This window comes from Leuciscus leuciscus (genome assembly GCF_965113295.1).
Source record: "Leuciscus leuciscus genome assembly, chromosome: 22".
Taxonomy (NCBI): Eukaryota; Metazoa; Chordata; class Actinopteri; order Cypriniformes; family Leuciscidae; genus Leuciscus; species Leuciscus leuciscus.
The window spans coordinates 34172517-34185714 of NC_138746.1; the positions used below are offsets into that span (position 1 = coordinate 34172517).

Here is a 13198-nt window from a genome sequence, read left to right on the forward strand (position 1 = left end):
GAGAAGAATCTTATGAATGTATTGCCCTTTCAGTCTTGTCAATTGCGTACAGTCTTCTCAGAGAGGCGTGCAATATTCTCACAAGTCAACAATAGTTTCAAAAAGGTCTGAATTAAAAAAAACACACACAAAAAAAAACCAGTGGGGTTTATTTTATGTCCCAAAAACAAAGACATGAGTGTCATCGTCCAGCTGGAGTCTGCACAAATGCTTCACGTAGGCGCGTACAGACTGCACGCATTAATAATAAATAATACTCATGACAAAAATCTTCACATAAACTTTATCTCTTTAACTTGCTGTTTTAGTTATTGTCTTTGTGTATAAAAACAATGTCCTTTTCAAAATAAATTTTACAGCGAACCAAGATCACAAGTTCACTTGTTACCAAAATAGTTCAGCAAATCAATGTTTCCAGAAACCATAGTTCCAACGAACATTCCCAAACAGCAAGTTGCGTGGGTCAAACTACAGTTCTCAGCCTGTGGTTAAAAGCATAGTTTCTTGTTAGTGTGATGTGGATCTATATACAGATTACACTTTATTTCTAACTGTAAGTAACTTTGCAACTATGTCAACTAACTCTCATCAGAGTAATAGTAGACAATTAGGTTAGGGTTAGTAGAATAAGTTGACATGTAATTGCAAAGTTACTTATAGTCAGTAAAATGTCTGTTGGGGGGTATCAAAGTAAAGTGTTAGCAGATATTAAGTAAAGACAGTCTACTAATACTCTAATGACTGCTAGTTGACATGTAAAGTAACTTATAGTTAGCAGAATGTCTAATATATATATATATAACTATTGAAATAGTATTACCAATAGATCATGCAAAACAAGCAAGCTAACATGCAGTACAATCTACATCTGTCATTCTATGCAAATGTATATGAGGGAGAATGAAAGCACCATTATTGAAGATTATGCATGTGTGTAAGTGTGCTACAAGCCTGGGGAAACCCCAAAGTATGATGTAAGAAGGAATCTGCTATTGAACCAGACATCTAGAAATCAAGCAAAACAACAGAGAACAAAAATAGAAAAGTAGTCTTTAGATGCCATGTTCGTTATTAATAGCAATAATCCAAAATTAATTAGCTAAATTAACTGGCTAAAGTTATTACTTCACCACCTGCATGACATCATTAATGACAGTTCTGAACTCTCTAACTGTATTCTTATTCTTAAGGTTTTGGGAAACAGATGTAACAGTTTGTCCAATTATGCATTGCACTATGGTAGTTTAATCTAAATTAGATTGTTGTATGGGAAACACTCCTCGGATCAGTTTACCTGACTCACTAGAATGAAAGTTTTACTTTAATCAACATTTGGTTCTTTTTAAACGTGACAGTAAGCAAACATTTGGTAACACGCTAGCAACAATAAACATGTTCCATAAAATGGCAGTGGATGGGAAATGTTACTATATATTCATATAGTATTCACATAGTCATCTAAAGCCATTCAATAGGTATTGGTAAGAAACTTAGATTTAAATCGTTATTCAGTTAAGTCACGTGTTCATGCACTAACGTCTGCCATCACAAAGTTCAACACAAGTCACTTTTGAAGCTTACAGTAGTTTCAATAAATGCACATTATGGGTTTAGAAGGACTGAGAGTTAAAATTATGTGGGAAGAGATCATAATCTGTGATGTTACTTTTTTGTTACTCGTTACAATTTGGCCTTGATATTAATTTATGACTGTGGGTCAGACTAATATAAGACTCTTTCTTTATTTAAGGGTGTCCCAGGTTCTAGAGGAAGTCCTGGCATTCAAGGCTCTCCCGGCATGGAGGTATGAGTGCATGTGTAATAGACATAGCCTAAAAAACTTCACTCTACACTTGATGATGCTACTTTTCAATCTCTGTTTGAGCAGGGCCCTCATGGAGCTGATGGACGTAAGGGAGAAAAGGGAAGTCAAGGGGAAGCAGTAAGGAGCTAGAGATTTTTGTCCCTTTTATCCTAAAATGTACCATTTTCATTATGGCAACATATTTAGTCATCACATATTCACATTTGCTTTCATAAGTTTACTTATTTTGCAAGTTTTTGCATGCAGATTATTTGACAAAACATCACAAGGATAAAATTAAATAAAATCTACTTCAAGATTCAAATGAAATAGAGCAAATTAATCTCAGGTAATTTTTACCTACTGGCATAAACAGGTGATATTTAAAACAAAGTTGCTTATGACAGCTCAGGAAAAATTTGCTAAACAAATATCTAAAATGTCAAAAGATTAGGTTCAAATCTTTCTACTTCTTGCCTAAACAAAGTCAGTTTCACCCAGAAACCTCATGCAAGGGTTTTTTGTATGTTGGAATATTTGTGACTGACATTTAAGTTCACGTTTAAACTTCTTTATTGTACGTGACAGCTGTGGCCAAAATTATTGGGAGTGCCATCAATTTTGTGTTTCGCAAAGTCTGCTGCTTCAGTTATTGTGGGGTTGATTGACATTGCTTCTAGATTATTGTGTGCAGAGTGATCAGATGCATTTTAAATAATTGCAAAAAGCTTCATTGGCCAAAAAAAAACAAAAAAAACTTTATCACAAAAACACAAATTTCACTGTCATTCCACTAATCATATGAATGAGTACTAGTCAGTTGAAAACACTCTATCATTCTGATTGGATTATAAGAGCAGACTTGTCTTAGCAATGGTTACCTCCAAAAAAAGAGGTGCAGCCATCATCGCTTTGCATCAAAATGGCCTCAACATGCAAGAAAATTGCTGCAAAGAATATTGGAAACCAAAGAACCATTTAACTGATCATAAAGAACTTCAAGTTGAGAAGTTCAGCTGCAGTGAAGAAGGCTTCAGGGCGTCCCAGAGTGTCCAGCAAGCACCATGACTGTCTCCTCCTAAGGAGTCGGCTACAGAATCATGTTACCACAAGTGCAGAGCTCAATCAAACTTGGCAGCAGGTGGGTGTGAGTGCATCTGCACAGTGAGACCAAGACTTTCGGACAATCGCCTGGTGCCACTTTTCTCCAAGAAAAACATCAAGGACAGACTGAAATTATGCAGGAAGTACAAGGATTCGACAGCAGAAGAATGATGTAGACTTTTTTTTTCTAATGAAGCCCCCTTCCGACTGTTTGGGACATCTGGAAAATCGATTGTCCAGAAAAGAAAAGGTGAACTCTACCATGAGTCCTGTGTTGTGCCAACAGTGGAGCACCCTGAGACCATCCATGTGTGGGGTTGGTTTCATCCAAAGGAGTGGGCACTCTCAAAATGCTGCCCCAAAACACTGCCATGAATAAAGAATGTTATCAAAACGTCCTGCAAGATCAACTTCTCCCAACAATCCAGGAGCAATTGTTTTTCTGATGATCCATGCATTTTCAAGCATGATGGAGCACCATGTCACAAGGCAAGAGTGATAATGAAGTGTTGTGGAGATCATTCCACTGAAATTTTGGATCCGTGGCCAGGCAACTCACCGGATCTTAATTCCAAACCGTGTTCAGTCCACAAAGATGAGTGGACAAGCATAAGTCCACAAATTGTGATCAACTATGATCACTAATAAGGCAAGAATAAATCGCCATCAGTCAGGATTTGGCCCAGATGCTGATATCCAGCATGCCAGAGTGAATTGCAAGGTAATGAAGAAGAAGGGTCAACACTATATCGATTTTTTTTGCATATAAAAGCCTTCAAAACTTATGAAATGCTTATTATAGTTTTCAAGGAGAGGACTTTGTGAAACACAAAAATTTGTCACTGCCAATGTTTTTGGCAATGGCTATACAGCCTTTATGTAGAATTTACTGAAATGATTTTTTTTTCAGTGTGTGTGTCTTTGTCTTTAGGGTGAGAGCGGCATTCCAGGTTTACCCGGGCAACCTGGCAAACCAGGTGAAAAGGTCAGTTTTAACCCCTTACTAGACACCCCCCATTTTGGCATGTGGGGCATAAACGACATACCCAAAATAAAAAGGTTGCTGCTCATAAGGCATTCTGGATAGACACATAATCAATATATATTTATACACATATATACTTAGCATTACCCCTTTCCCAAATGCCAGGGTCCACGCCCTAAGTTAGTGATTGATCCTGAGCCACAGCCGAAGCAGGCCTGATGCAACAGGTGTGAAGAGGGGAAGGCTAAATGGTTTTGTGTTCGTCCCCCAACCCCTTGTTCAGTTCCGGGCGTTGGAGGCGTTATATTTGTTGCCAGTGCTGGGTTTGCCCCACTGGATGGGTGCGTTATAGCGGATAAGAAAACTAAAATAAAAACAAACACCTTCACAAAAAGAGCACTTCTCCTCTTCTTCCCAACAACACAAGCATGATCTTCCCGCGCCAGTGCAACAACCTGCCGCTCTTGAAACTCCCTGGCCCCTTGCCACCCAAAGCCAGACTTTTCTGTTTTCGGTGCTGATACGGTTGTGACACGTTCATGTAACATGTAAGGGTGGTGCTGCCAATAAAGCACCTAAAAGCTGTCACAAAGAACCGGCAAAAGTAATGATTATGAATATGTCAAATATAGCAAGGAGACATTTTAATTGTTTATTAATAAACAAGTGTTTTCTGTGTCAGTGTCGGCTGCAAATATGAAGTTGACGATGCTGACATGCGATCTTCTGTTTATTTATGAGTAAATAAATTTACTCATGTCAATTTATGAGACAAGCTCCAGTTCACGCACCAGCGCCTCCATGTGGAATTATCTAACGTCTGCTATATTATTAAATCCAGGCAATTGGTTGATGAAACATTGATTAAAATTAAGATACAATTAATACAAAACGAAATTCACTTTAAAGAAAGGCTTTGTGCTTTCTGTTTGAGGTCTCTGTGAAAGTTTTAAAGCAGTCTTTTAGTGCCGCTTTCAGAGCGGTCTCGTCCGTAACGGAGAACTGTCACGTCCGTAACATTGTTTCTTCCTCATAAATGCGAACACGAAAAATTAAATAAAATGAATATTTTATGTTCTGTGGAGAGCCAACCCTTCTTCATCCGGTGGGTAGTATCAATTTTGGTTTGCGCAGTGTAATTCACAGAATTACTAAAAAATATTTTGGTTAAAGATTTTTTGTGTCACGTCCGTAACGCATGTGTATTTCCCTCATATTAAATATAAAACGCATGTGTAGACTGATATTTTTCTAATGTCTGGACTTTATTAATGGAGTATGGATATATAAATAGACGTCTCCATACTTGGTTTTAAATGCATTTTCTGAGAATTTATATTTCAAGTTTTTACTGCAAATATCACATCCATAACGCTGGAATTGCCCAATTTGAAAGAATTTATCCTCAACTAGTTTCGTGGTGTGGGTCTACGTATTTTATAATGTTAACTTCAAGTAATACTAATAGTAATTTAAAGATGTGGTAGCATTGGATCTGGACAGGAAGGATAACTCTAGGAGTTGGAAGGGGTGTGTTGCGATTCTGCCTTCTCACACCGTGACACAGGTTCGTGGATCTGAGTGTCGCGATTTCGGTTTCATATCGCATATCGTTACAGCCCTACTATTTAAACATATAGCCTTTGGATCCTTACTGTAAATATGTAAGACTGAAGCATTTGATAACAAAGCAAGTGGAATGTATTTTAAAGAAAGATAGCACAAGCACACAAAAAACAATTCCATGGTTTAAATGATAAAACAGTATACTGTTTCAAATGAAGACAAAGTTTTGTGTATCCTGGCAGTCAAAGTAGAACATGTCTATAACTTGAGAGGATGTTTGCAGATGCCAAATAGTTTGTAGTGACATTCACATGTTTTTATGCGTGATTTAGAATTGTTCAAATACTAGTTGAGGTCACTGTATAACTTTATGTACCGGTTTGACTTTGAACTCAATTTTAAATAAAGGTCACCCATATATATATATATATTTAAATATATATTTACACTGAAAATAAATGTTTTACATTATGTTATGTTTTCTCACTAGGGATCTTTTGGTACTCAAGGCATACAAGGACTACCAGGCAAAGATGGGCAAGTGGTATGGTTACTTTCCTCGTCATTTTCTTAACTCCATACAGAGCATAGAGCTTCCCCTTTTTATTTCCAGCTCTCAAAGGAAGTTTTATTTATGCCTGTTGATATGATAATTTGTTACACTTGACATTCAGGATAAATTTGGTTAATACTTCTCTATGTCACCACCTGACCAGTAATGCTTTGTAGTCTTGTTCTAAGACTGCTTGTAGAAACACTGACTTTGGATTTTTACTATGCCTCAGCTCTTCATTGGACATTTTCTTAGCCGTCCTCATATCTATAATCCTTCTGAGATACTAGCTAATGAACAGCTAGGGCATTTCTTGCATCATCTTGGTTATTGAATAAGTCCCTGTCCTGAAAAGTGCTGATATAATGTTGGAATGAAACGTGATGTACTTCATATTTAAGGAGATGCTGGTATGGATAAATATAACAATATCTTTCACAAAACAAATCTGTTAATGACTTGAACAGCATTGCAACCTCATTCGTTTGTTGTGTTCCACTAACTTATTGCATTAACTGACATACTGTCTATCTTAGGGAGAAAAAGGGAGTAGAGGCCCTTCTGGTCCACTTGGATATCCAGGAGAGGCTGTATGTATATCACTCGATTTCTCTTAATTTTTGTAAGTGGTCAGTAATTATGCTTTAATGCCATTTGTGTGCGTGTGTGTGTGTGTGTGTGTGTGTGTGTGTGTGTGTGTTTATCAAGGGGGCACCTGGCAGGGATGGAAAAGACGGAATTCCGGGAGGAGTTGGTCTAAAGGTCTGTACTGATCTAGTTCTTCTCACCGTAAAAGAAAACTGAACATGTTTATTGGCTTCCTTGAACTGTGAACATGGACCATTGAGAATATTTGGCAAGCCCACTTCGAGGAGGATACGCAAGATCCTAAAATGCCGTATTATTTGACAGAATTGCATGAAAAATTATGGTAGTACAGAATCTCCTTATGGAAAGCCATAAAAAGGTTTGCACCATTGTTTCCTCTTTCATGCTGATCTACACTGTCTTTTTCCAGGCTTACAGATGGCTTATATTAAACCAAGCTGTTCGTCAACATCTTGGTGGTTGCCTATATGATAAATCCTGGATTATATGCTTAGTTTCAGATATTCTATAAACATGCACTACTCCATTAAAGTTTAGCTAGAGAAAAGTATTATACGCACCCTGGGCAGCTTATCAATGTCTTTACATAATTATAATCATTATGTTGACAAAATTGCCATGATTAAGTACTCCTTGCTTACACACCTTCTTGTCTATCATACCCCTTGCTTTATAATGCTTTGCAGTGCCTCATGTTCTCAAAGTCATGAGACGCCAAGATCTGCAAAACACACGGTTGCTTTCTTAATTTGATTCCCAGCAGATTCAGTGGCATGCCATTTTTTTCCAGCATCTTGTTTATAATAAAAAAAGATGCATTTGAAGTGAAATGTAATGTTCTCCACATGAAAAACGTGCTCAATTTTAGGACAATTATATCTCCCGAATTCCTTTTTCCCCGTGTGTAGCCTATTGTCTGCATCACCAAATTGAAATACAAAAATATTGACTACTTTCCAATAAATTTCAAACACTCCTACCCAATAATAGTGCAAAGTTGCACTATTATTCTGACTATGTGATCTTTGTCTCTTCAGGGAGATCCAGGACCGCCTGGAATTCCTGGAGTGGATGGAAGAGAGGGACATCCTGTGAGTATATCTTAAAAAAGCTAAGATCATTGCCAGGTGTTTTAGTGGGTGGACCGCATTGAAGTACAAGCTGTTAAATAATACCAGGCAGCATTTGAGCATAGCAACCCGTGAGAAATACACCCTTTTTACTGCATCTAATACAATTTCCCAGTTTGGCTCACTGAATTGACATGATTTGAAGTCTTATTGGGGGTTAAGTCTTTGCACCTGGACAGGACAGAAGAATATTTCTATGTAGCCTTAGAAAAAACCATGAGTGACTCAGCAATGCAGTTCAACAGACTAGCGCTGGCAGTTGAACTCTTCTTTAGAGAAATGGGCTCTAAGAGCCATAGTTTTGTGGATCTACTGGGTATAATGAAAGTCTGCTAACTGGAGCCATCTAGCTGGTCTTGGGATAAACAGCAAGCAGACTAAATATATACAGTACAATGTCTCTCATTTTAGATGATTTAGTTCATTCTCAGAATTTTCTTCAGGATATAGATTTTACATTGAACATCAAGTGGTTAACCCAACATAGTACAAAAATCGAATAAATGGTACCAGATCATTATTCTGCGGACATTGCAACCATTCAAATCCAGAAAACAAGCAATATCCAAAGTGAATTGCAGAGGATGGCTCCTTGCTCTTGGCCATTTTTACTAAAACACCAAAAATGATGTCTAATAATCAATGAGAAACTGCACTACTCATCACAAAGTCTTTATACTTATTACAAATTTTTAGTCAAGTAGAGAGAAAAGTGTCTAATATCTTTGATACTCAGTAAATGTACAAAGTAGCCAAAAAGATACTTAAAGGGGTACTTTACCGCTGGCAAAATGGTCTTTCAATAAAACTTGACTGCCTAGACAATAGAAAGGGAATTTCACAAAAGCTTAGGATCTGTCAAAAGGGTGACGTACAAAACACGTCATCCAGCGGACTTCTGTTTACAAATAAGCGTGAATTTCTTAGTCCAGATAATGCAGAGAACGAGTAAAGATTGTTCATATACTACTGACATTGTAACAATACAAAGCGGGTTAAAAATTGCCAAAGTTATGCTTTAAGTACAGTAACTAATTACATTTACTCAAATGCTTTACACCACTGCTAATAATAAGGCTAACACGGCAAAAAAGATGTCCGCACAATTCGGCATGTTTCACTGCATTTCACAAATGAAACAATTGAAATGGCGCATACAACTTAAATTAGTTTTACACCCCAAGCACAACTATATCTTGCAAAATTTTAAAGTTTGGAAATGTCAGTTCTCCTTTGGCAGACATTACTTTTGGTCATGTAATTTGGTCACTACAGCAATTAGTGAGATTCTATTCCAATTAATTCAGTTAAATTAATTGAGTTTCAGTTTAATTTTAGTACTTTACTGGCATTACAGAAACAGAAATATGTTGTCAAAGCTTGGGCATTGCACGGGTAATTGGTAATTGATAATTGGAGCTTAACTAGTTTGGGGGAAAACAAATCATGCACTATATACATTAACACTCACTGTTAGCCAAGTTTAGTTTTTACATCTTGTACTATTCTTTTCCAAGGTCATTTTCAGTGACATGAGAATTTATGTCCTCAAAGCAATGGAAGGTACTTTTTGCAACAAGTTTCCATGTTCTTTTACTGGTCCCTGCAGAGCAAACTCAGACCAAACATCTGCTTCCGCTTATCATGGAAAATGCCCAAGGTGGCTTTGTTGGATATGCTAAAATTGTAAAACATTGTTTATTTTGCTGTTCATTCATAAACCACCAACTGTTTATTACTGTTTACTGAGGCTATTTAAACGAATACTACCTTTAGACCTTAAACAATGAATCATAAACATGCAATGGCCCCAAAAAGAATTATCAAAATTGGTAACACTTATTGTTGGTTTATGATATCTTATGCTTTACCTAATTGAACCTTATTGGAAATTGTTCAAGGATAATTAAACATTTACTCATTTAAATTAGATGATTTTCATTGCATTCGATAACAAACTTTAAAACATAAAAAGAAAAACAATAAGCAAATGACAACCCTTTACATACCTTGACAATAGAATCCCCACTGGCTTGTAATTTTTTGTGTTCTTGCCAGACTTAGCCGGCAGTGGCTTCTGCTTAGTCATAAAAGCTTTAATTCCAAACTAATTCTGTGTCTTTGCGTATGTGTCAGAGAAAGAAGCAAGTCGGATGCCTTCACACAGTTTACACTGCGTGAGGCTATAACTTTTCTCTGAACTAACTTTTCTGAGCAATTTTTACCATGACTTTTAACCAAATGGTGTCAGTGTGATTTTAGTGTATGGCTGTGTTCGAAATCGCCACCTATTCCCTCATTCACTATCCCCTATACATTACTCAACTAATTTAGTTCACTTGAAGGAGTGAATGAAAACGAGTGAGTAAATTCGGACACTGAGTGTGCCGGAAGGGCTGTTGCTTTTGCATAGTTTGTACTTGCTGTTTAATAATCATTAGAATTTTAGTAAACCGGCAGCTCCAGGAGTAATGAAAAGATTATCTTGAACTCTTGTCATGGATAAACCTTAATGAAACTATTTAATAATCAATTAAAAAGGAAGATATACCTGTGTGATATTATGCTGTAGCCACATTGGACCAGCGGTTTGGAAAATGGATAGATGGATGATTCAGCAGCGGGCGCCATCTTAAGGTCAGACGCGGGAATTCATTCGGTGCATGACTCATAGTGCATTATGGGTATTCTTTAGCTGTTGAGCGCACATCAGTTGTACACTCATTATTGTGGTGCATTATGGGATTGAATGAGTGCACTCAGTAACGTCCACCATGGTTTCGAACAACACTAGAAATGGCTGTCCCCTCAAATACTGCCCTATTTAAGGGTATAGGGGGCGATTTCGGACACAGCCCACGTATGAATGCAGTTCCCCTCAAGTTCACACAGGTGTCCTAGCAGGGTAACAGGTAACGACAGGTGTAGTTCATCACATTAACTTTGGACTTGTTTCGCTAACTTCTACCCAACAAAAAGAGTCCAAATATTAAAACCTACTACTTTGATATATTTGAGAAACTTTGAAAAGTGTTGTTGTGTTAGCTTTAAAATAAATGGCACTTGTCGTTTCATGCGCAACTTGTCAAAATAAGTTTGGGGCCACGCCACTGTATATGTTAGCCTATATTTCCCCACTCTGGATAATGTTCTATGCCCTGCTCAAGAAGGACCTGCCAATAATAATTTACAGCATAACATTTGCGGTACTGACGTCTAAACATTGTACTTGGCAATAGTTGCTTAAAACATTTATGCATTGATTCTTGTTTAACTTCAGTAAGACGATGTTCAGAAGGCACTGCCAAAATCCTGGCAGATGAAGACAAGACAGCTGTTTCTCAGTTTCTTACAGACCTACAGCACAAAGAAACAGTATATAAAGAAAGAGATGTGGATGACGTGATGCTCTTCATCTAAGTGGCACGGTTTCGCTGAGCTCCCGCGACCGTCGCGCTATTTTCATTTTATTCACATCGAACTGCGTGGCTGTTTCACTTAAACTCCGGGAATTTTATTCCTAACCATGTCGGGAACCGGTCCCGCCGCCTCCCAGCAAGAAACTAGACGGGGTCGCACGACAACGAAAGGCCAATCGGCCGCTAATCAAAGCAGTAAAGATGGCGGTTCCTCGGCCGAACAGTCCAGCCTAGCACAGGCTGTAACTGAAAATTTAAGTGCGTTTCTGGACGAGAAATTTGCTCGTTTTGAGTCGACGTTAGACTCAATTGCAACCCGTTTAGAGGACAACACGAAGCGCATCACGGAGGCGGAGAGTCGTGTTTCCCAGACTGAAGACAAAGTGGCGGAACTTCACAATAAGGTAGCGGCGCTGGAAAAAACAGTGCAGTCCCTTTCGGAGAGAGCAGAAGACGCCGAAAATCGCAGCCGGCGTGATAATATTCGCATCATAGGCTTGAAAGAAGGCGCGGAGGGTCGCAGACCTGTTGAATTTTTCCAGACTTGGCTGCCTAAGATGCTGGGAATTGAAACTAAAAATGCCGCTGTTAAAATTGACCGGGCGCATAGAACACTTGGCCCGCTCAAACCAAACCGCACACGTCCTGTGTTGATCAAGCTTCATAACTACTCGGACAAGACTAAAATACTGGCAGCTGCTAAGAAGAAGGATCATCTCGCATATGAAGGCAGTGACATTTATTTTACACAGGATCTGTCAGTCAAGGTCAGGGAGGCGAGACGGGCATACAACGAAGTCTGCGGGCAGCTTATTCAAAGAGGAGTCCGTTTCGTGATGCGCTACCCTGCTAACCTCTGTTTCAACTTTAACGGATCAGACTACTCCTTCAGCTGTGCAGAGGATGCCCGGGCGTTTTTGAGCGGGTTGGACTAACATTATACTGCTTACACGAACAGATGGGAGGAGCGCAGTGTCCCTTTTTTACACATTAGGTAAATATGTGGACAGATAGGTACTTTAAAGACACGGTTCATTTAAAGACTTTATTGCTGATTCTTTACCTGTTCTGCGCTGAATTCGTTTTGAGTGACTTATGGTGCACTTAAAGACCTTTATTTTTATTTTTATTTTACTGGAATTCTTATTGTTCTATAACGAGCGATGTTATTATTTTTTTCCATTTGAGGTGTCTGGCCTAGGGCTCGTATTTTATTACCGCGTAGTTATTGTTATGCAAGATTTTGCGCGATGGAAGTGGGGGGGTTAGATAGAGTTATACTCCGTCTTTCGGTGTGATGTGGCTACTTTTTTTCACGTTCTCTACACATTTGCATTTAAGTTTGGCTGTGGGGGCGGGAGGTGTTTATCAAACTGCGTTTGTACTCGTTTCTGGTAAAGGAGTGGGGTGGTTATGGTTTGGTTTTGTGTGTTTTTTTGTTCTTTATTTTGACCATTCTCTGTGTTGTTCCAACAACCCAAGACCCTTTCACACTTGGATTTCTGTATTATTAAGACAACTTAAATATATTGGTATAATCTGATTATGAGTGATCTTAAATTTATTAGCCTTAATGTAAAAGGTATTAACCATGTTGTTAAAAGGCAAAAACTTCTTTCTTTTTTTCAGAAGGAGAAATGTCAGATTGCATTGTTGCAAGAAACCCACCTCTCTGATACAGAGCATATGAAGCTGCGTAGAAACTGGGTTGGCCAAGTTTTTTTTTCTTCGTATAAGTCCAATAGTAGGGGAGTTGCAATTCTTCTTCATAAAAATCTTTCCTTTACATTTGAAAAATCAGTTGCAGATAATGAAGGTCGCTATGTACTCCTTTCAGGTTTCTTATATGGGGAGCATGTTCTGATTGGCTGCATTTATGCTCCTACGGTATATGAGCCTAATTTTTTTTCTAAGTTATTAGCTGACATTTCTTCATTTTCATGCTCTCGCATACTCTTGGGAGGGGATTTTAACTGCGTTCTAGACCCATCCATAGATCAGTCCCCTTCAAGAGGTATCAGACAAAGG

General features: G+C 38.2%; 1 protein-coding gene across 2 annotated transcripts in view; it reads left to right on the forward strand.

The window, feature by feature from the left end:
* Positions 1 to 13198, forward strand: part of col21a1 (collagen, type XXI, alpha 1) — a 68328-nt gene that overhangs the window by 19201 nt on the left and 35929 nt on the right. For both annotated transcript variants that reach the window (XM_082153883.1, XM_082153882.1), the window contains exons 10-16: positions 1751 to 1804; positions 1889 to 1942; positions 3840 to 3893; positions 5950 to 6003; positions 6549 to 6602; positions 6721 to 6774; positions 7659 to 7712. In XM_082153883.1, the coding sequence (XP_082010009.1) occupies positions 1751 to 1804; positions 1889 to 1942; positions 3840 to 3893; positions 5950 to 6003; positions 6549 to 6602; positions 6721 to 6774; positions 7659 to 7712 (378 nt within the window). The remainder of the gene's footprint in view (positions 1 to 1750; positions 1805 to 1888; positions 1943 to 3839; positions 3894 to 5949; positions 6004 to 6548; positions 6603 to 6720; positions 6775 to 7658; positions 7713 to 13198) is intronic.